At 31.7% G+C, this 24,986-nt stretch overlaps 3 protein-coding genes across 3 annotated transcripts; all 3 read left to right on the plus strand.

Moving 5' to 3' along the window:
- The first annotated feature begins 4,164 nt into the window (after positions 1-4,164).
- Positions 4,165-10,854, plus strand: LOC116139461 (probable disease resistance protein At4g27220). Its single transcript, XM_031425129.1, has 5 exons — positions 4,165-5,463; positions 5,837-6,170; positions 7,665-8,998; positions 9,283-9,747; positions 10,834-10,854. The coding sequence occupies exons 1-5, from the start codon at positions 4,165-4,167 to the stop codon at positions 10,852-10,854; spliced, it is 3,453 nt and encodes a 1,150-aa protein (XP_031280989.1).
- A 4,092-nt stretch (positions 10,855-14,946) lies between these two features.
- Positions 14,947-17,561, plus strand: LOC116139462. The gene is made up of 3 exons (XM_031425130.1): positions 14,947-15,054; positions 15,646-16,438; positions 17,507-17,561. The coding sequence occupies exons 1-3, from the start codon at positions 14,947-14,949 to the stop codon at positions 17,545-17,547; spliced, it is 942 nt and encodes a 313-aa protein (XP_031280990.1). The 3' UTR covers positions 17,548-17,561.
- A 4,172-nt stretch (positions 17,562-21,733) lies between these two features.
- On the plus strand, positions 21,734-24,447 carry LOC116139448. Its single transcript, XM_031425115.1, has 5 exons — positions 21,734-21,798; positions 22,152-22,333; positions 22,456-22,591; positions 23,120-23,213; positions 24,059-24,447. Exons 2-5 carry the CDS (start codon positions 22,222-22,224, stop codon positions 24,158-24,160), a joined length of 444 nt encoding a protein of 147 aa, XP_031280975.1. The 5' UTR covers positions 21,734-21,798; positions 22,152-22,221; the 3' UTR covers positions 24,161-24,447.
- Positions 24,448-24,986: the final 539 nt, after the last annotated feature.

Here is a 24,986-nt window from a genome sequence, read left to right on the forward strand (position 1 = left end):
GTCAGATCAGCCACAGATCTTGCCGGAAAATGTTAGATATACGCGTTACGACACATATCCGATGGATTTGTGTCGTGACACAATTTTCCGGCCTGATTCCGGCGATGGTGGCCGGAATCTGGCACTGCGGGTGACGGGAGTGTTTTTGTTATTTTATAAAATTTTTATATATTGGGGTATTTAGTCAAATTAGCAAACCTAGGGGGTTTTTTAGAAATTTATAAAAACCTAAAATATTAAACGTTCAAGGGCATTTTAGTCTTTTCACTATTATCAAACGAAAATCACTAACAGAACCTGATGGAAGGTACCTATTTGTCATTTCAAAACCTTTTGGGTATCAACTTGTCATTTTAGTAAATCTTGGATATGCGTAAGTCGTTCGGCCAAAAATTAATTATCATAAACATTAATTATATACTTAAGTTGAAAAATACAATTAAAAATTAATTATCAGTTTTTAATATTAAATAAAACACACTTCCAAAATTATAAGATATTAAAATAAAATAAATAAATTTTTTTTATTTTTTATTACTCGGAGATAAGGTCTTCACCAGGATCCCCATCCCGTCAATTCAAGGATTGAGTTGTTTTGCAACTACAACCAACTTGACAAAAGTATATATATATATACTCTTAATGTGCTTCTTTTTTTCTTTATGATAAAGCTTCCTTGGCTGTCGAGATGGCCAATTTAAAAAAAAAATCCTTGAAATTATAAATTAATGTTCAGGAATCCATGAAGCTTTTCGTCCAAATGTATAATTTAATAAAAGCTGATAGAAATGCTAAATGTTTTCTCAAGTAGATCCAACCCTTTACAATTAAGGCTAATGAATAGAACAAGCTTGTCCAAATTAATCAATCAGGTGTCTAGCAAAATTAAAAGCAAATTGGCATCTGACAGAATTTTAGATAAAAATATGCACACATTGAAAGAATAGATTCTTTAATTAAAAAAATGCAGACTATATTTTTAATTAACAGGGCCAGCTCAAAATGCCACTCAGCAATTATTAATTTTCTAATCCATCTTCAATGTATATATATATGAATAATACTTTGGGTACTAATGGATGGGTACTAATTTGTGTACTAACTAAAGCATAGTACTATGCTTTAGTTAGTACACAAATTAGTACCCATCCATTAGTACTCATAGCATCACTCTATATATATATAATCAGTCCTTGAAAGAATAGTCCCCCCTTTATTAACGTGCTTTTGTTTTTCTTTATAATAGAGCTCCCTTGTGCCATCGAGATTCGCCAAAGAACTTGCTTTTAGCCTAGAATTCAAGAACCCGTGAAGCTTTCCATCCAAATATTTAATAGTTCAAGAAAGGGTTTACAGTAATTTACTCATGGTTCAAGAGGGGTCTTGGATACTAACACATGCATCCAAAAAATTGATTACTTTACCATAATATATTTTGTATAATTAGATATTCTTTTCAGTTTTATTTTTTTAATTTTCATTAACTAAATAAATATTAAAAATAGTAATATCTGTTAACCAATTTTGTAATAAATTACAAATAAAACAAATATATGAATTGTTGAATTATTATTTAATTTTATACAATAAACTAAAAAATAAAAAATCCAAGTAAATTACATTCATAAAAACAATAAATAAATAGAAAACCTGAGAGGGAAGTATAACTAGATAACGGATACTAAAATCTTTTCAAAACAATATTTTAGATTCTTTCTGGCTTTTATTTCTTTGTAAAAAATTGAAAAGAATGTATAATTAAACAAAGGGTAATATAGTTTTTATTGATAAAGTAATCAATTTTTTTTTTTTTATGCATTTGTTATTATCCAAAACCTTTGGATGTGTTTATTACTTTCCTCAAAACTGGAGGAGAAAATTGTTGTAAACCCTTCAAGAAATGCTAACATTAAGGCTAATAAATAAATCAATCAGTTGTGAAGCTCATTCTATTACTAAATTAAGAGGTCGAATCAATGATATCCAACAAATTTAAAGAAAACTTTGATCTCACTTATAATTCTCACTTTGATCTCCTTTAAAGAAATCAGTAGTGAAGCTCATGATGAGGCACCTGTAAGAGGATGCTACAAATAACATTTATTAAATGATTAATCTCATTTATTAATTCTCAATTAAAAGAATAAAAAAATTCTTCATATTTCTTATCCATCAGTTTTGATTTCTTTATATTTACAATTAGATTGGATTGGGAAGGAAAATCATCCCCAAATTACTTTTGGGCTGCGATGGGGATTGTTATCCCATCATTGTCCCGTTCCCGATCCTCTGAAAAAATCAATTATGAAATAAATTCTTTTAATTTCATATTAAAAATATTATTTAAAGATTCCTACTCTCACATAACAATTTAAGTGAAAAATAAAGGAATTAAGAGTTTTGGTATGATAACAATCTTCATTCTAACATTATATTAAAAACAATCATTCAATTTATTATTTTAATATTATTAATTCTCATAAAAGTTTTTTTTTTTTTATAAAAACACTTTCAATTACATTCTTAAATTGAATAAAACAATAAAAAAAATTAATTATTAATATTTAATATTTAATATTGAAAAATACAATTACAAAATTATCATTATTAAATTATAAAATAAGAGAAATTAAAATTAAAATTTTTCTAATATTCAATAATTGGGTCTCGCCGGATCCTCATCTCCGTCCCCATTCCCATTTCCATTTGGGTATCAATTGTCATCCCTCACAAACACTACCAACTTGACATAAGTAACCAACTTGACATAAGTAAAATAAAAATAATTAATCCTTGAAACAATAGCTCCCCTTTCTTGAAGTATTATTCCTATTGTTTATGATAGAGTTTATTTGTGCTTTTGAGATTCGCCCATAAAAAAATAAAATAAAAAAATCCTTGAAACTATACATTGATGTTTTGTAACTTCCTGGCAATGGCTCTTAGCCTAGAATTCAAAAGGCCGTGAAATTATATAATAATAGTTCATAGAAATGCTAAACATTGTCTCAATTAGATTTAACCCTTTACAATTAAGGTTAATATATAAATCAAGTTTGTACAAATCAATCTAGCAATAGTGTGATTAAAAAAACAAAAAAAGCAAGTTGGCAGATGCAGATTTTTTGATAACAAAATATAAACAATTTTAAGCGTGACAAAAGAGTAGGTAGCTGACAAATTCTTCAGTTAAAATGAAAAATAAAAAATTGCAGACAATATTTAGAGAAAACATGGCCAGCTCAAAATGGCACTAATCGATGTGTTCTATAATTACTCTTTTTGGAAAATGAAATGTATTATATAATATGTTTTAATGGGTTCTCTATGGGGAATAAGGTATTATTTACAGATGAAAGCTTTAAGTTGATGACTTTTATAACTCAAATTAAGCAGCTTAATTACAGGATTTATAGCATATTAGTATATGACAAGTCTTTCTTTATAGCATAATAGTTTATAGCGGGCTTATTTGCTTACTCTTGAACATGTGGATGCACTATTGGATTATAACCTGGCGTGGTTGTATAATTAATGGAATCATTTATCAATTTGTGCCATAAACTTTGGCTTTTTGAAGGTAATTAGCACTTTAGCTACTTTAATCTTCATTCTCCGACATATTATTATTAGCACTTTAGCTACTTTGGTTAAATGGTTTTGTACTCGTTGAAATTTGAGTCTTTCACTGCGCGTGCAATATTTAATTCTTTTTTTTTTTTAATTTTTTATGAAGCAGGTGATAATCTCGAGCATGTGCATGTGCATGTGCATGTGCGTGCACGTGCCTTTCAGTTTATTTTATTCTCAGTAAAGATAGAATCAATTCTTATTTCTCTTCTTCTTCTTCAATTTTCTTCTCTCTCAATCTTTCAGAAATCACTAAAACATACTTTCATTCAGAAGCCTCTCTCACCCCTTCAGATACCACTACAAATATTTTTACTCTGAAGTCAGATCGCTTGATTTTTCACTTCTCTCTCGTTCCTTTATTTCTCTTTTATAGAAAAAAAAAAAAAAAAAAAGATCTTCTTTGGATCAGCATTTTTCCTTACTCTTGTTCTGTTATTTGAGTTTGCACCCTAGTTGTCCTGTTATTATTTCTATTTTATTTTCATTTTCTTTCGTTCTCTTCTGTTTTTCAAATTTGAAAAAGGGTTGAAAATGGTGGAACCTGCTGGGAATATTTCGAGTGTCTTGAGTGTTGTTCTCCAAGTTGGCAAGTGGTTGGCTGCTCCGATTGGGCGTCAATTTATGCACTTGTACAACTACAATACCAATTTCAAAAATCTTGAAACAGAAGTTGATAAGCTGAAGAATACAAGAGACGAAGTGCAGGTGAAGGTCGATGCTGCTGAAATAAACAGGGAAGAGATCAAACAGACCGTTAAGGACTGGCAGACTAAGGTGAACAATACCATTACTGCAGCAGAGAGGTTGATTCAAGAGAAAGAAGAAAACCGTCGATGTTTCAAGGGATTGCACCCCAACTGCATCAACCGCTACAAGCATAGCAAGAAGGCATTCAAATTAAAGCGGGATGATATTGGTCCACTCCTGCAGCAAGAAGAAAGATTCGATGAAGTTTCCTATTCAAGTATTCAACAATCCAACTACGAGAAGAACTTTGTCAAGCTCCGAGATGATGTTTTGAAGCTGAAGAATGCTAGACGCAAAGTGCAGCGTAAGGTTGAGGAGGCTGAAATCAATGGGGAAGAGATTGAAGAGGATGTGAAGAAGTGGCTAGAGGATGTTGACTCTATCATTGTTAAAGCACAGGAGTTGATTGAAAACCAAAGTTTAATTGGCACTGACTGGAGGACGCGCTACCAAAATAGCAAGGCAGCATCCGAATTGGTGGTGGAAGATATTGGTCCACTCCTGCAGCAAGAAGAAAGATTCTTTAAAGTTTCCTATTCAACTATTCAACAATCCGACTACAAGAAGAACTTTGTCAAGCTCGGAGATGATGTTTTGAAGCTGAAGAATGCAAGACGCAGAGTGCAGCGTGAGGTTGAGGAGGCTAAAAACAATGTGGAAGAGATTGAAGAGGATGTGAAGAAGTGGCTAGAGGATGTTGACTCTATCATTGTTAAAGCAGAAGAGTTGATTGAAAACCAAAGTTCAATTGGCACTGACTGCAAGACTCGCTGCCAAAATAGCAAGGCAGCATCCGAATTAATGGTGGATAATATTGGTCCACTCCTGCAGCAAGAAGAAAGATTCGATAAAGTTTCCCATCCTACTATTCACAAGGAGATATGGCTTAGGTCTAATGAAGATTATTTGGCATTCGAATCAAGAAACTCCACTTTGAATAATGTATGGGATGCTTTACAAGATGAGAAAATCTACATGATGGGTGTTTATGGGATGGGTGGTCTTGGCAAGACCACTCTTGCGCAGGAAATAGGTAGGAAAGCCGAGAAGGATAAGCTCTTTGATCAGATTGTTTTTGTTGAGGTAATGTTTAAACTAAGGGGTTTCACTTTATTATATTAGCATATTTATTTAGAGTGATAATTATTAGTATTTAATTTATATCATTAATTTTATTTGAGTGAAATTAATTAGACTTTAGGCTTCTAAACAAGGACATTTATAATTAACGAGAAAAAAGTAATTAATAGAATATTGTTTCTTCATTTTTATGAAGAAATCATTGTTTTCATTATTTTATTTTTAATTTTATATATCTTAGTTCAGTTTATCTACTTTGTTATTAAGTTTTAATTTAATAGATGATTATTTTTTAAAAATAAAAAGCATAGTTATCAGTTTAAAATTTTCTTTTTGTTATTGTATTTTGTTTATTTTGTGGTTCTTTGTCTTGTAGATAACAGAAACTCTGGATATCAGAAAGATTCAAACAACAATTGCAAACAAGTTAGGTCTCAAATTCGAAGATGAGAGGGAAGGTGAGAGTGACAGAGCAAATAAGTTGTATTCAAGAATGGAGAAAAATAATATCCTTTTAATTGTAGATAATATTTGGGAAGAGTTAGATTTGAAGATGGTTGGAATTCCTTTCGAAGCTGATCGCGGAAGAAATAAAATATTGATGACAACAAGAAACGTAGATGTATTGGAGAAGATGGGTTCCACAAATAATCTCGGGATGGGTATTTTAAATGAAGAAGAAGCTTGGAGGCTATTCAAGAATATGGCAGGTAATTGTTATAACTCATTTTAATTTGATAACACATAAAATTTTTGTTATGGTTTGACGCGAGTAAGTAGTAATAACATTAAATATTTTCAAAATATGTAGAATCACTCTACTGATAGAATAGTGGTGGTGGCTTAGGGGCATCTCTATAACATCATATTAAAAACAAGAAATTTAATTTAATTTATTATTTTTTTTAAATTCCTTTGACATAAGTTTTATTTATTCTCTAATTAAATATTCTGACAATCAAATTTCTATGTTTAATTTCCATATGCAGAAATAATTCTAACTTAGGGCTATTTTCTAATAATAAGCTATTCAAATTTTATTTGAACTCATCTTTCTAACCAAACTCTCTTCCTGAGGTTTAGCCTAAGTAACATTTGGTTCAGTGAAATCAGAGAGTAATGGTTACGTCCTTATCAATTAACAGTCGTTATGTTAATATAAACAGGATAAAGGTATTTCAGTATTTGCACAAATTTTTATAATAATAATAATGATAACCCCATCTTCAACCAACAGGCTGCCGCAACTACCTTCACAACCCACAGGTGTCCAGCACAGCATAGCAAGTCTTTCGCCGCCACTGTCAACCACCCCATACCCAAAACATCACAACTGTGTCTTCACTACCATCTCTTGAAAAATCAGAGTAACCTTCCATACACACGACATCACTGCTGCAACTTCGCAAACCCACCACCATCATTAATTCAACTTTGAGTGCGCTAGTTGACCACTTACCTTTGTCTCGCTGGCCTCCAATTATAAATATTTACATAAATAGGATTTTATCAATCCTTCAACAAAATTTTTTACACCTTAGATCATCCTCTTAATTTCTATTTTTATTTCTACATCTTCAATCTCCTGTTTTGAAATTTGTTACACCTCTTTTTAAGATGTCGACAGATGAAATAAAAATAATTAAGATGCATGCTTTTAACTAATTCTTAATATTTGAATTTGTTTTGTTAGATGTCATAAGTTAAACTATAATGCTTAGATGGCGTTAGTTTCAGCCTAAATTCATAATAATGAGAATTGACTTGGCAGCTTCATTTTACATTTCCTCATTTCTCATCAGCTTATTTTTCCTTTCTATAAAAAACTGTCTTAAAGCTCTTGATAAGACAAACGTATTTCTGTGATTTTAGAGATGAAGAGTGGAAAGAAAAATAACAATGAGGAATATTACTTAAGATATTTAAAAAACATAAAAATTGATGGTTTTATTTATAAAATAGTCCAATAAGATAAAAAATAATACTATTTATACAAATTCTTTCATACAATCTTATGTGTCACCACTCTTTAACTGATGCATCATTCATCTAATTTGTTGAGCATTTAATGAGTTGACTTTTTATGTGTATCCATTCATTCATTTTATGACACATAAGATTGTATGCAAGAGTTTTTACAAATAGTATTATTTATAAGATAATAGCTAGAAATGCAATTAGAATAATCCTAGCTTCCCGTGCAGGTGGTTTAATTCAAACACGTGGACTGAATTCTTTGCCACAAGATGTATGCAAGGAATGTGGTGGTTTGCCTATTGTCATTTGTACTATAGCAAAAGCATTAAGGAACAAGAGTTGTCCATTTGATTGGGAAGATGCTTTGGAAGAATTGAGGGCACCTTCACCAACAAAGTTCAAGGGATTATTGGAAAAAGAATACCAGAAGATTGCCTTGAGTTACAAATATTTAAGAGATGACGAATTGAGGAAAACATTTTTGATTTCTAGTCTAATGGAAAATGATACATCCATTTCAGACTTGTTCAAACATGTCGTGAATTTGGATGTACTTGAACGAAATAACCTCACTATGGAAAGAGCTCGAAATAGACTAGATAAAGTAGTCCGTGAACTCAAAGACTCTTGTTTGTTACTTGAAGGTTCAAGCAGCAAACAATTCTCTATGCATGATGCTATCCGTGCTGTTGCTGTCACAATTGCATACACAGACCACCATGTATTTACAGGGAGAAATGACATTGAAAGGGAATGGAAGAATAAAGATAAACTCAAGAAATGCACGAAAATCTCCTTATCTGGTAGTAGTATCGTTATTAGTGAAGTTTGGCCTAAAGATCTAGATTGTCCAGATCTTGAATATTTCTATATGACCAATATGTGGGATTCTTCTTACCAAATCCCTGAGGAATTTTTCACGGTGATGCCAAAGCTCAAGGTTCTAAATTTATTTGGAATGCGGCAATCATCATTGCCGTCATCACTTGATCTTCTGACAGACCTTCAAACATTGTGTTTAGATGATAGCAATATCGTAGATTTTTCTACTATCGGAAATCTAAAGAAACTAAAGGTCCTTAGCTTGCGATATTCTAATATTAAGGAGTTGCCTATAGAATTTGGTCAATTGACTCAGCTAAGGTTGTTGGATTTAAGCAACTGTAGGCAATTAGGAGTTATTGCGTCAAATGTGATATCAAAACTATTCCAACTAGAAGAATTATATATGAAGGGATGTTGTTTTCAGTGGAAGGTTGAAGTACTCAAGGAGTTAGAGCACTTGACTCAATTGACCACTTTAACATTAAATGTTACAAATGACATAGTTTTGCCTCAAGGTTTCTTTTCCAAAGAGCTTAGAAGGTATGAAATATCAATAGGAAATCAATGGTGGAACCCTCACGGTTGGCACAATTATGAATTTTCAAGAATGTTGGAATTTAAATATTATTCTACCATTTCTTTAGAAGAACTACGAATTTTCAAGAATGTTGAACTCTTACGGTTGGTCAAATTTTCAAATGATGATAACGATCTCACGCCACTTTTTAACGAAAAGGTTTGATTAACGTTAACCTCTTGCACTTCTCTATTATATATTCTTGCTTTTTCTTATTTGTAACACGTAGTTGTGAAATTGAATTATTTGTTCTTCCCATTTTGCCTTTTCTTTCTAGTGATTTTAATTTTCTGTTAAATTTCATTATTTTTTAGAGAGACAAAAGACACATTGTTTATATCAATGGCATATTCATCTATAAATCCATAAGAATCAATTATTAGTTATTATTTTTTTTTTTTCATATGAGTAACTATTGAAACACCAATCAACTTTGACTGCAGGTTATTTTCACCAATTTGATGGCCTTGGAATTGGAATATATTGGTTCTGGACAGATTTGGGACAACCAATTTCCAACACTTATGTCTTCGTCTTATCAGAATTTGACACGCTTGACCTTGATAGGATGTAGAAAAATAAAATATGCGTTTCCATTTTGCATAGCCAAAAGCCTCCAAACTCTACAACACCTTGAGATAAAATATTGTGAGGTTTTAGAGGTGATTGTTGCGAAAGAAGAAGGAGCAGAAGATATTGTTAATTTTGCTTTTCCACAAGTAATCTTTTTGGCGCTTGAAAATTTACCAAAACTTACAACTGTCTATCATGGAGTAGATACTTGGGAATTGCCGATGTTAAAAAGGTTAGTGGTGAAGGGATGTGAAAAATTCACTTCAAAATATCTAACCTTCCATGAAAATTCACTCCATATTTCAGAGCCAAAATCCTTTGGGTTGGACAATAAGGTACACAGTCTCTTTTTTACTTCTTTATTGAAAAGAAAAAAAGTTCTTTAATATATTATATAAATCAGAACTTTATGATGTGATTCTTAACATCTCTTCTTTTTCCAAAAAAAAAATTAAGAAAAAAAATTCTAGAAATCATCAAATGTTTACTTGAAATTGACAATATGATTTTATCTTGGGTTATCATCAATTGGAGGACAACCTTTTGTGAAACTATAGGAAAAAAGACACAAGTTTTAAAATAGCCAAAAAAATCGTTTGTTATCATTAAATTTAAGAGAAAATATATAAGACATAAATACCCATATAATAATAAGGAAAATGACAAAAATTAACATTTTTTTCTATGCATGCCAAATATATATATATATATTTGCCTAGTCAATTAAAGAATCATATGCAGTTACCTTGGTCCTTCTCATAGTTAATTTAAACCAATTTCAATGATTAAAGATTTAATTTCTAAAATATTGTAATGCAATTCATTGTATTATCATATTTATAGTATTAAAATACAACTTTAATATGATGTTTCAAAACTATTTTAAATTTTTGTTTAGGAGATATATTAAAATGTTGTGTTTGAATGCCAAATTTTATTCTCATAAATATTTGTTTTCATTGAAAATTACATTATTATTACAAGAGTAATGTTAGATTTACAACCCAATCTTGCAACCTTCTCTCAAAAACTCCGACGTGATAACTCGTAATTGGTCAGTTCGCAAATGAATCTCACCTGCTTGATATGGTCTTGCCTGCCTATTTGCAAGCTGACCAATTATGAGTTGCCACGTTGAGGGTTGTGAGAGAAGATTGTGAGATTGGATTGTAAACCTAGCATAATTAGTATTACCAGTGTTGTTTGGAATTCAATTTGAAAACATCTCAATAGCGTATTAAAATTACTTTGATTATTAATTCCTTATACAATAATTTATTAACTAGGAACCCAACGTTAATATTTTATCATCAAAATTAATTATTAATTGCCTAGGTTTGTGCTTAATTTACTATTATTTGTAGATTTATGTTATGGTAAGACATTTTCTAATGTCATATTATATGCCTATAATGTTATAGGTTATAAGTGATACATTTTAATATTATATATATGTGTGTGTGTGTGTGTCCAAAGTCCAACTTATCGTTAGGATGAGCCAGATAGGAGTCAAAATCTAAAACAACGTTTAACAAAATAGCTAATTTGTCCTTGACCTAGACTTCTAAACTAATAATGAAAGTTTTCTTTTAAGAAAATGAAAAACTAACTGGATTTAGTTTTAATGGATTTGTAGATCAAGTTGGATTTGAAGGTATTGGAATTAAGTAATTATTTTTTTAAAAATTATGTTTAATTAGTAGTTTTCAAAAATAGTAATTTGAAACAATAATAAAATGTAATTTACTAGTTTTAAAATATATTGTAGTTGAATTATCAAAAATAGTTAATTACGTTTTTTTTTTTTTTTTAAATCCCTCCATAATTTGTGTTTGGCCTATAAATTATGAGCCAACAATTAAATTTTTGTTTTAAGAAAATAAAAAGCTAATTAGATTTTGTTTCAATGGATATGTAGATCAACTCTGATTTGGAGGAATTTGAATTAAAGAATGGTAGAAAAGAGATTATATGGAAGGGTCACGTTCTTAAGATCAACCATGATCTGTCAACAAATTTTCCACATGGACTCCTTCAAAGATGGGAAAATTCAAAAGAGCTCCAACTATATAGCAATGAATACAAAAAGCTATTCTTTCCAAATCTTCCAAATCTTGAAGTTCTAAGTGTAAAGTGGTGCAGCAAATTGATGAGTTTAGTGTCATCCTCAACTTCTTTTCAAAATCTTAAAATTCTAAGAGTTGAGGGTTGCAAGGGGTTGATGAAGTTAATAACACATTCAACAGCTAGAAGCTTGGTGCGGTTGAAAGAAATGAGGATAGAGAAATGTGAAATGCTGATAGAAATAGTTGAAAATGAGATAGATGCAACAACGAGTACTAAAATTGTTTTTGATAACTTGAAGACGTTGACACTTTGGCAGTTAGAAAGTCTCACATGCTTTTCATCTGGGAATTACTCTTTCAATTTCCCATCTTTGGAAGACTTACATATATGGAATTGCCCTAATATGAAGACTTTCTCTCAAGGAATCTTAAGCACACCAAAGTTACACAAAGTTAGTAATGAGAGCTGGAATGAAGGGAATGATCTTAACAAAACCATACAAGGAGCATACAAAAAACAGGTATGTATTCAAGTAATTAGTTTGAACATTTGCTTATTTTGCATTTTTTAAATATATTTTGATAATATTATGTTTTAGCTAGAAGATTGCAAGTAATAGTAGGTTGAAGTAAGTTTTGTTAGTTTATCAATACAAGTGTATAACACTAAGAAGACAAGAAGACAATTTTAAGTAATGACTCTAGTTGAATAAACGGCTGTAGGTTAGGGGATGGCATCGCTCTATAAGCAAGAGAGAGAACTAATGCAACTTTATATTTTATTTGTTTAGTTTGGGTTTAGGCCTTTCAGAAATTATTAAGAGTTACAAAAAGACGCATTTTTCTAATCCATTAGAAACAATAATTGTTAACTTTTAATTACTTTATGTTGAAACAACTATTAACTTTTACTGCAGGACATTTCCCTTGAATTGAAGTTATTGACATTCCAAGATGATAATTCTATAAAGCTTTGCTACAAGCAACATCCAAATCCTTTTTATCAAAATTTGACAGACTTGATTTTGTCGAGTTGTGGAAACATAAAATATGCATTTCCATCTTCCATTGCCAAAAGCCTCCACCGACTCCAACATCTAAAGATACATAATTGTAAGGTTTTAAAGGAGATTGTTGGAAAAGAAGAAGGAGCAAATGAAGATGACAAATTTATCTTTCTGCATGTAACCTCATTGAAGCTTGAAAATCTACCAGAATTTACAGCTTTCTATCATACTTTTGAATGGCCAATGTTACAAGAGTTGGTGGTGAATTATTGTGGCAAATTCATGACTTCAAAATACATGAGCTTTCAAGAAAATAACGAGGAGGGTGAACTTCATTTTTCAGAGCCAAAATCCGTCTTCTTAAATGATAAGGTATGAATATTTTATTTCATTGTTTATAGAAAAATAAAATTAACTTTCTTCATATATATTAATTAAAATATCTATTCAAAACTTTTATTATGAAATTATTAACATCTCTATTTTTCCTTGGAAAGAAAATTTGGAAAAGTTAATGGTTATTTAGTTTGAACAATTTTACTTTAGGATCTTATCATTTAAACTCATTTACATATTAGATTTTTTTTTTTTAAAAAAAAAAAAAAAAACAGGAAATAGATCATCTAATGTAATTCTAGAAATCAACAATAAAATTTTATATTTACTAGATATTTGTCTATCAGTTGATTCCTTTTATTATTGAAAAAATTATTTACAAAAATTTGCAACTTGAAAGCCTACCAAACGGGATCATAAATTCAAAATTATTTTTAACATGATTTGGTAGCGGCCAAGAGTAATAAATCAATTAAACTTTGAATCAAATTATATTAGGGTAACTATCAATAAATTATGTACAAATTTCTTTTCAATTATTACGTGTACTTGATAATGTTATAGATTACATTAGAAGTTTTAATAAATAAATAAAATGTCCAAAGTCCAGTTATAGATTCGTTAGGATGGGCCTGTTTGGACATTAAAGAGGACAAAATTGACATTTCATGCCAAAAGGAAATATGAAACAAGAATATTTTAAAATTAAAGATAAAATTAGGAAAACTAAAAAAAATTAAAAAAGAAAAATTAGAAAATATAAAGAAAAAAATATTTATAAAATCTGAAATTATATTTTTAAAGTTGTAACCATTAAATACTGAATTTGAAAGTTCAAATAATAGAAATTTAGACAAAAAAATCTCTAAGAAATGTATATTAATTTAATTTCTATAACTATTTAAAAAAATAAAACAAAATTATAATTATTCTTAAAATAATTAATAGCCATCAATTATGTCTGCAATACAAGGTTGCGTCATAGCCATGCGATTTGTGTCTATGATCTGCATCAGTAGTCGTTTGCAATAGATTGTAGCTGTGATCTAAATTTTCTTTTCCAAATACTTTAATTTTAAGCTTTTTTAAATAGTAGTTTTTTAATTGTATATTTTTTTAAATAATAATTTAAACTTAAAATTATAGTTTTATATTGTAAATAATAACAATAATAATAATATTATTTTTATTTTTATTTTTAAAGGATAAATTAGTCAGTTTGCAAAAAATCTAAAGGTAACTTTGTATTTACATAGGTCAAACAAAATAAAATTCCTAATTTAATAGACAACAGGCGGAGGTTTATATGTAGTTTTTGGTTTCAGAGGGTGTAGTTGGTAAAATCACATAAATGAAACATTTGTTCACAAATTAAAATTTAAAATATAATTTACTAGTTTTAAAATAGATTGTAATTGATTTGTCAAAATTTGATTGGGTTTGTCCTATGACTTTTTAGCCAATAACTAAACTTTTGTTTTAAGTATATAATTAAAAAGCTAGTTGGATTTTGTTTGTGACGGATTTGTAGATCAACCACGATTTGGAGGTACTTGAATCAAAGAATGACCACGCAGAAATTAGTTGGCAGAGTCAATCTAAAGCTCTTGAGATCAGATATGATAACTCAGCGAATATTTCTCTTGGACTCCTTCAAAACTTTCAAAATCTGAAAGAGCTCAAGCTATATGACAATAAATACAAAGAGCTATTCTTTCCAAATCTTCCAAACCTTGAAGTTGTAGATGTAGAGGATTGTAGCAAATTGACGAGTCTAGTGTCATCCTCAGCTTCTTTCCAGAATCTTGAAGTTTTGAGCGTTAACAATTGCAATGGGTTGATTAAGTTAATAACACCTTCAATAACTAGAAGTTTGCTGCAGTTGAGAGTAATGAGCATTTATGATTGTGAAATGCTGATTGAAATAGTAGAAAATGAAGGAGATGCAACAACGGGTACTGAATTTTTTTTTAACAATTTGAAGACGTTGTCACTGGAAGGCTTAGAAAGTCTCACATGCTTTTGCTATGGGAATTACTCTTTCAATTTCCCATCTTTGGAAGAGTTAATTATAAGAGAATGCCCCAATATGAAGACTTTCTCTCAAGGAATCTTAAGCACACCAATGTTGCAGAAAGTCAATTATGAGATCTTTAATGAGACTAAAGAGGATTGGGAGACAATGCATGTAGAGAATGAGGGGAATGATCTTAATAAAACCATACAAAAACAGGTATTTATTCAATTAATTACTTTAAATATTATTATTAGTTCTATTAGTTTGGCCCTATGCCTTTCAGAGATTATTATACCTTATGACTTGTGAGCATTCAATTAATTAGTTTAAATATTTTTCTGCATTTATTTTTAATAATATCATGTTTTTAGCATTAATCATAATAAATTATTTTTAAACTTAGTTTGTGTATGAGTAATACCACAACCACAACCTCTTCTCATAAAATTTCTTTCACAACCCTGACATAGCAGTTCACAATTGCTCAACCACAAATTATTAGGTGATACCTATTGCAAGTTGACTAATTTGCAAACTGTCATATCTGAGTTATGAGAAAATATTGTAAGCGTAGCATTTTCCTTTTGTGTATAGGTTGAGCACTTAGACACCTCACTTCACTACTAGGATACAACAAACTCCGTCTATATTTTTTTTAAGAAATTTCTAAAACCACACTGTTTTCTAAATTTATTTCTAACAACCAATAATTCATTATTTATTATTTTTCTCCTTGGTGTGTGTGTGTATATATATATATATATGGGAAATATTAATTTTAATTTGATTGACATTATTTTTGCTTAGGTTGACTTCAATGTGAAGGAATTGACATTAATTGGAAGGGACATCATGTCGATTAGGGAAGGAGAGATTCAAGAGAACTTTGATAAAGTAGAAATTCTTCAATTGATTAAGGATGAATATGCAAACATCCCAATTCAAATCCTTCAGGAATTTAACAATCTTGAAAAACTCATATTGAAAGTGAGTTCATACGAAGAGATATTCTTATTTGGAGAGGATAAGGAACACACTGGAGCATTCACAAAATTAAAAGATTTAGAATTGCATGGACTTTTTAATTTAAAGTGCATTTGGAAACAAGACTTTCGATTGAACTCAATTCTTCAAAATCTTGATCGTCTAGTGGTGCAATATTGTCCAAGTTTGACTGTCCTATTGCCATCTTTAGCATCTTTTGAAAATATAACGAGTTTGAGGGTAAGGTATTGCAATGGAATGCAAAACTTAATGTCATCTTCAACAGCCAAAAGTCTGGTGCGACTAGAAGAGTTGACTATAGTTGGATGTGAAATGATGACAAAAGTATTAGCAAATGAGGGAGATATAGAGAAAGCTGAAATTGTTTTTAAGAAATTGAGGAATTTGCATTTTCATAATTTAGAAAGTCTCACATGCTTCTGCTCTGGGAATTACACCTTAGAATTCCCATTCTTGGAAAATTTATTTGTGAGTGCATGCTTGAAGATGAAGACTTTCTCTGGAGGAGGCTTAAGCATGCCAAGGTTAAAATATTTGAACTTCAAAGGTTGTTCAAAGAGTGACATTGATACAATCATAAAACAATTACAAAATGGTAAGTATTCATCTACTTAACAATATACTTTTTTCTGTAGATTTCTTCGTTCTTCTTAATTGAATTAATACTAGTCAATCTTCAATGGTCTTTATTATTGATTTTGTCTTTAAATAAAATCCTCTAAGTGAATCAATAATAAACTACCAAGTATACATACAGAAGCAACAATATTGGGTGCGTTTGGTTTAGTATTTTGGATAGGATTTTAGGGGTAGTATTGGGTTATTGGATATGGGAGTATTACGAGGTAAATTTTAAAAATTTATAAAAAAGCCCTTAGGTTTACTAATTTAACTAAAGACCCTAACATGTAAAATGACAAAAACACCCCCACCATCTGCAGTGTCAGATTCCGGCCACCACCGCCGGAATCTGGCCGTAAAATTTTGTTACGGCACAGACTTGTCGGATCTGTGCCGTAACACTTCGTTATGGCCTTTTCCGGCTAGATCCATGGTAGATCTGGCCGGAAAAGGCCAGATCTACGGTTTGTTTTGGCCGTCGACGGCCGGAAAAGGCCAAACGACGGCCATCTTTGGCCGTCAGCGACGGCCAAAGATGTGGCCGTCGTTTTCGGTCAACGACGGCCATTTCTTTGGCCGTCGCTGACGGCCAGATCTGGCCTTTTCCGGCCAGATCCGTGGTGGATCTGGCCGGAAAAGGCCACAGCGGTGAACTTTCGGCCATTTCTGGTCGGAAGTTTGGCCGTTGTACAGATTCCGGCTATCACCGACGGTGGTTGCCGGAATCTGACAAGTTGGGTTGATGGGGGTGTTTTTGTTAATTTTTAAACTTTTTTTCAGGGGGTATTTAGTGAAATTAATAACCTTATGGGGTTAAAATGTAATTAAAAAAATAAGGTAATATTTTGAGAATATTGTACCAAACGCTATTTGAAAAATAGGATCCAGAATAGGGATAAAAATATTAAACCAAACGCATACATTATAATTTATGTTTCCTTAAAGTCAATTTATACATGTTTTTGAACCATATATTCAAGTAGTTGTTGAGAAAATTCCTCATTTTCTTTTACTATTAATGTGTTGTTCTTTATGATTACAGATTGTTCAGAGTTCATCAACGCACATGAAAGCATGTGGTAAATGTGTGGTAGTAGATGAGTTCCCTAAACATATATGCTTATTTATTTTCCATTAATTTATCAATTGACATGGTGTGCTAAGTTTAGCTTATGTTTTGTTCAACAGGTGACAGGGGACGTACTATAGATAAGTGTTCTGATCAGAAAGCTGAGTTGGAACTCCGTACTTTACGAAGTTCATCTTCATGAGCTAAGCATCTTGGAAATGCGGTTTCAGAAATCAAAAAACGTCTCAAATTTTAAGAAACTAAATTCAATTTCATTTTCGTAAAGTATTGGTTAAGGCAACACTTTCAGAAATGCCTCACATAATTTTCTTTGCATTCCAGCTCATGTTCCTTGTGTTATGTTAAGTGAGATGATTAAAGGGCCATCTTTCAGTAACGAAAGATCTAATTCTTTTTCACTTTTTTAATTCCTTTAATTTATTGTTTTTATGGGCTCTTTTCAATTGCCTTTTGTTTGCTTATTTCAACAATTCAACTAGAAGCCTAACCCTGTAATATATTCAATATTTGAATTTAAGTCTTAAAATTAAAAAAAAAAAAACAAAACAAAACAATCCAATGTCTGGCGACGAGGGCTTTATCTGGGGGCGGCAAAGCGGTCAGCGACTACTCAAAGTCCGACCCAATCTTTGCTTGAGCTTCACAGTTTTGTCGGATCTTCGCCTCAGCCATTCATTAAGAGGGAAGTAGTTTTGTTTTCATATGTAGAGTTTTAACCCATATGTGCATAACAATGTTCAATTTTTTGCCTTCATTTTATCAAGCAGGATCCAGCCTTCTAAAGTTCACGATTGAGGACATTAATAAACCAAAGGTTATTCTTGAATCTTTTCATATCAATTAATTATTTTGTGCCAATGTGCTGCATCTAGTTTTTTTGGTAAAAACAAAACCTAGAGAATCCATTTTGCAAATATTTATGTGTATTGTTATAATATATATTAGTTGATTTCTACTTTGGGTTTGCGCTTATGCTCTTATATTTGTAAAGTGAGTGATATCATTTACACTTGCAGATGATTTTACCTACTCTTGATGAGACTTATTTTGTAGAACTCACTTCTTTTTAAAAAGAAAATTCAGTTTAAATTGGCAGCATCAACTTTGCAAGAATTCTCGTCCAAACCCTGATATTAAAATGCTCTTCACTGATCATTCTTGCAACCCTACGGCTAACGGAGCTCGTCCTCCTCCTACAAGTAGCCCCCTTGTGGGATCAACTCCTGAGGTTGGTGCATTTCTGCCTATTGGTGCTCATGGTGTAAGTATTTTGCCTCTACCTGCTATATAAAACATTGTTGCATATTCAAATAATAATTGTATGATTCTTACTGTGCAACTATTTCAGATTGTTGGTTCCTCATCTCCTGGTGCTGTTGCTGGTTGCTACGACACTTGTAATTGTGTAGCTTGCATTGTTTTTCCCCTCTTTAGGCTTAATATGTTTGGTTGAATTACTCTAATCTTTTATTTATTTATTTTTATTGGGATGTCTATAGGTGCATTCTTGAAATATCCAAGGATGCCAACTGGTATGACTGGGATGGATTATCAATCAGCTAATTCAGAGCATTTGATAATGAAGCGTATCCGCGCTGGCCAATCTGACGAGGTGTGGATGAGTGAGATAATGTGTTGGTTTTTCAAGCTTGATAGCAGCTATAAATTTCTAAATGGCATTTATTTTAGCTTCTTGTAACAATTCTCTTATTCCTTTCTCATCTCTTATTATCTTTTTGTCTTTCTAGGTGTCTTTTGCTAGTGTATCACATACTCCCACCGTATATATATTCTCAAGATGACCTCACTAAAGCTGTTGTATGAACCATAAATCAAGGATCTAATGTCATGAGCATGGACTTTCATCCATAGCAGCAAGCTATTCTTCTTGGTAAAAAATTAGAAAAAAACCACTGTTTAATGTCTGGTTGCTAAAAAATTTATAGAAAATTTTCCAGAGATCATTCATTATTGATTGAGTTTCTGTTCTTTGGTCTGTAGTGGGCACAAATGTTGGTGACATTAGCCTTTGGGAGGTGGGATCCTGAGAAAGGCTGGCACATAAATCTTTCAAGGTTTGGGATATATCAACTGCTTCAATGCCATTGCAGGTATTCACCAGCATAACTTCCAAAGAGTACAATGCATGAAATCTTTATCCTCTATCAGTTTGATCTTGACAATGAATTTAATAATTCACCTAATACTTATGAACATTGGATTTAGTATACTTGTTGGCTTGATTGGCAAACACTTTCATATTGACCATGGCCAACAATTTTTGGAATATAACATGGACTGATTCTTGTCTCTTCATTAATTAACTTGTACTACCAGAGGAATTGTTGAATGATACTGCAATATTGATGAATTGGTGTGTTTGGGGGCCAGATGGACTTATCCTTGGTATTTATATGCATTCTTTGCTTGTGAATATGAATCATATCCCTAGTTCATTATATTTATCTTTTCTCTTAATCAAATTGCGCTTTGTCTAGGTGTTGCATTTTCAAAACATATAGTTCAGATATATACTTACAATCCAACTCAAGAACTAAGACAGCACTTAGAGGTAACTTCTGTATCCTGAATATCAGTTCTTCCTTAAAAATGGCTAGGTACAATTTATTGATCACTTGTCTCCATTTTTTTTTTTTAGATCGATGTCCATGTTAGTGGAGTTAGTGACATTGCATTTTCTCATCCCAACAAGAAAGTGTGTATCGTTACATGTGGAGATGATAAACTATTAAGGTATCATCTTAAAAGGGTGTAACCTGCTTCTCTAGGGAAAACATAATTGATATATCCTCGCTGCAACTTTCTCCCTATTAATGAGTTTGACTTGTTGGGATACTTAGAGTAAGTTTCTTCTGTGATAGGCATGGGATGCTGTAGTTGGACACAGGTAGTATACGTTTGAAGGCCATGAAGCTCCTGTGTATTTGGTCTGCCCTCAGCACAAAGCAAATACTCAGGTCAATATTTATTTAACTCGTCTATTTTGTTATTGGTGACCTGAGTTAGCATCTTTTTCTATATGCTAACTACCTTATAGGAATAAGATGGCTACCATCACTTTGAATCTCATATTATCCATCTTCCTATCTTGAAATGTGCAGTTTATTTTTTCTACTGCCATTGATGGAAAGATAAAAGCTTGGCTATATGATTGCTTGGGATCTAGAGTGAACTATGGCGCTCCTAGACACTAGTGCACCATGATGGCATATAGTCCAGATGGAACCAGGTAAAGCTTGGTTAATTTTAAAACGGACACAGGCCAATATAATTTGGTGATTTCTCATATTGTTTGTGCACATGATACTTTATTTAATGATTCATTGAAGTTTCTGATAATATCTTGTTTTACAAAGGATGTGTATCATTTATCTGTTGAGGATCCTTTGTTGCTAGACTTTTTATGCACTTCTCTGCCTTCGATGTGCCATTATTTTGTAACCGTTTTTACATCATCTTCATGGAATATGACTGATATATTTTTAGTTGTAGGCTCTTCTCAAGCGAAACAAGTAAAGAAGGAGAATCTCATTTAGTTGAGTAGAATGAGAGTGAATGAGCTATCAAAAGGACATATTTTGGTTCCAGAAACTGCTCTTTAGGTGTTGTCCAGTTCGGTACAACACGGAATCCGTTTTTGGCTACTGGTGATGAATTTCAAATTAAATTCTGGGATATGGACAATACAAATATGTTAAATGCTGTTGATGCGGATAATGGATTGCCGGTTTATAGTCATACTGTTTACTTGTACACCAATGGTATTTAACAGTAGATACGTAGCAGTTGTTCGTTCAATTCTATTCTTTGTAGGCTAGTCCTAGACTAAGATTTAATAAGGATCTCCACTTGCAGTTACAACGAGTGACAATGGTATCAAAATTTTAGCCAAAAGTGATGGTTTGCGATTGATAAGTGTTGAAATGTAAAATAGGAAATAGAATTATTCTCTCTGTAATATAGGAAATAGAATTATTCTCTTTGTAATATAGGAAATAGAATTATTCTCTTTGTAATATAGGAAATAGAATTATAATAGGAATAGGAAATAGAATTATAATAGGAGTGTAACAATTTACTTCCTAGATTAGTTTTTTATTTTTGCTATAAATTCATTGTACATTTCATTATGAAAATACAAGAAAATATTTCTCCACAATAAGAATTTAGATAGCTGGGCTATTGACAAAAATCAGGCCCCTTCTGGACCTATCAACTCCAAGGTAGTTTGTGCATGTTTGTTGATGTGTTGCTTTTCTTGTATATTCAAAAAATATTTGTGATCCATTAAGAAGTTATCTAGAAATCGTAATCCTCTTCTCATGTCATTATTTGAGCTTGTTTAAAAAAATAATTTATATAGAAAGTATAACACATAGGAAGGTAAAATTATAAACATCAGCTCTTTAGAGGCTAGCATTATCAGCCCCAAACTGGATAAAATTATAAATATCATATGTTCACAAGCTGTGGAAATGGCAGCGTAGTGAAAGGAGTCCCTCGCGCAGATTTCCATTTGCAAATTTCTTTTGTTTTTATATTTTGACATTTCTAATGTCTATTGCAAACTTGTCAGGCTATTACATACGTAGCGCCCTAGTTGTCGCAACCTCCCAATGGAACACTTATGACCAATGACATAAGTGATGGTAAACCAGCTGAAGAGGATGTTGCATGCATCGCTTTATCCAAAAATGATTCTTCCGTTATGTTTGCCTTGGTGGAAAGGTTTCCTTGTACAACATGATGACATTCATGGTAAATTATTGCACCTATCCAAATTTGAACTCTGTATTTCCTACCTGTTCAACAATATTTGCTTGAGATAATGCTTTTGCAATATTTTGAGATTCCACATGACTAAATAAGATTGCTTACAGTGTCTCAGGTCATGACAATGTTTATGCCCTCACCTTTGGCAACTACCTTTTGGCATTCCATCCTCAAGAAAATAATATTATTGCCATTGGGATGGAGGATTCTACCATTGAGATATAGAATATCAGAGTTGATGAGGTGAAGTTTCTCACTTGATTTGTCGTTTTCTTTACTTAATTTCTGAAGCTAGTTTTATGTATAACTGCTCAAAGGATATGTTCAATTGAATTTTGCTCCATTTATTGCTAGTGTCAATTTATTGTTGATTACGATGATATTTTGAGATTGTTAACGTAAATTTTATTCTAGTTTGACTGAATCATTACCTTACCATACAATCTGATTTATGCCTCTTAGCTTTGTTCATTAGAGGGAAAGTCTTATTGTTATTATCTTGTTGTAAGGAATTGATGGTTAGTATAATTCCATAAGAACTACTGAATTTTTTTTTTGGAAATGAAACGTATAATCTCTGAACAAACACAGATGCAAGAAAGTACAAAAAGACAAACACGAGTCCACCACAATAGAAAAAACCAGCCCAAAAATTGTCAAAGCTCAAGTATAGCTATCTTAATAATCTATTCAATAGCTTTCTTGATTATCTAAAGCTTACTGCATGACATATAACGTGGAAGCCTAACTAATGTTGGATGTTGTTGGTAGGTCAGAACCAAATTTAAGGGTCACCAAAATCGAATCACAGGGCTTTCATATCCCAAACTTTAAATGCACTGGTGTTTCAGGGGCTGATGCTCAGGTTAGTGCCTGACTAATATAAAATTTAATATCTTAATGTTTACGGTTATTAGTTGTTCTTACTTATGTTTAATTGAGATGCTATAATTTTTTTGTCAAGAGTAAGATACCTAGCACATTTGAACCATTAAGGGTTTGCTCTATGAACTTTTGCTTACTTAGGGAGTAAATTACTTATCAATGTCTGCATATGATGAGCCTTTTCTTTGGTAAAATTTCTAAACATAGTTGAATTACTATGTAATTATAATCTTCTTGGATGTTACCTTCTCAGCAATAGGTGTTGAGAAGTGAGAACTGCCCAAATATAAGCTGTTGTCGTTTGAATAGGTGAAGTTGAAGAATCAAATTGTTTTGAGGGGATCTCTAATGTGAAGATCTTTCCACAGAAATGCTCTTTTAGAATTATTTTTGAACATCAATCTGGTTATGTTGGTTAGTGTCATAGCTTAAATACCATTATTAGGCTCTTATAGATAAGCTTAGGTATTTGATGTGGCTTTTAGATCAAGTGGTTATTTAACATGATATCATGCCAAGTGAGCCAAGTAATTTGAGTTCAAATCCCTTAGCTTTAATGTTAAATCAAAATAAGTTGTGGGTAGGAAAAACTTGTATAAGTTATATATGATTTACTACACTTAAAAGAATAGTCAATCATACAAATGAGGAAAGACTCTAATTTACTACAAGTCTCAAACATGGCTTCCCCCAGTCACTTCTAAATGCTGTTGAATTTCAATCAGGGTCCCAAAAATCAAGTTGAAGCTTTCTCTTCTTTGTTATCTCTGGGTTTTTGTTTTCTGTTACTTAATAATTTATTTATATTCAATTAATTTGATGCAGCTATGCATGCGGAGTATTGATAAATGGGAGAAAGCTAAAATCAAGGTTCATACTAGCACCAGCTGGCCATCAATCCCCTTAACTGTCAAGACACAAGCTTAGGAACAGTCTGGGTTAAAATGCAATATTGGAAAGTAGCCTGGATTGAACGAAGTAGTAAAACTTAATCTGGATTAAAATGTCAGAAATCGAAGTTCTGTAGAAACGCAGCGTTTTGTATCTACGGCTATATAAAAGAGGCCGCGCGCGTTATTCTTTTATTCAGTTAATCAATCAATGAAAATATTTTCCTCTTCAATTTTTCCCAGTTTTTCTTCCTGATTCTAGAAGAATCTCACAGTTTAAAAGAAACATTAATGTAACTTGATTCCAATTAGAAGGAATTGATATTAAGTGGGAGGTACATCATGCCGTTATGGCAAGGAGTGGGAAAATCTTATGACTGAATGAAAAAAAACCAGAAAGTGTAAAACTTTCCAGAGAAACAACAGAAAATTTTGAGAGAGAGAACTGAACTTTTGTTTTTTCATTGACTACCGAAACTGGTTTTTACAAAAGGTTTATATAGTTTCAAAATGATCTGAGTTGACAGTCCACGTGATTTACCAAGATAAGAAATCAGTGGCTGTAGATTGCTGGAGAACAGAGTGGCTGTAGCTTGCTGGAAAACAGAGTTGCTGCAGCTTTGCTGGAGAACAGAGTTGTTGCAGCTTGAATTACCAGCTTGCATCCGTAACAAGGAATGATTGAAGTAAGTAAACGAGGGAGATGCAGAGGAGGATGAATTTTTTTTTGAGAAACTAACGAAGTTGTCACTAATTAAGAAGAATGTGAAGAAGAAGCATGAGAAGAAAAAGCAGAAGTAGAAGAATATGAAGAAGATGATGAATATCAAGAAAAAGAAGAGGAAAAAGATGAAGAAGAGGAT

The sequence above is a fragment of the Pistacia vera genome, unplaced genomic scaffold (genome assembly GCF_008641045.1).
Source record: "Pistacia vera cultivar Batoury unplaced genomic scaffold, PisVer_v2 Contig351, whole genome shotgun sequence".
NCBI classification, from domain to species: domain Eukaryota; kingdom Viridiplantae; phylum Streptophyta; class Magnoliopsida; order Sapindales; family Anacardiaceae; genus Pistacia; species Pistacia vera.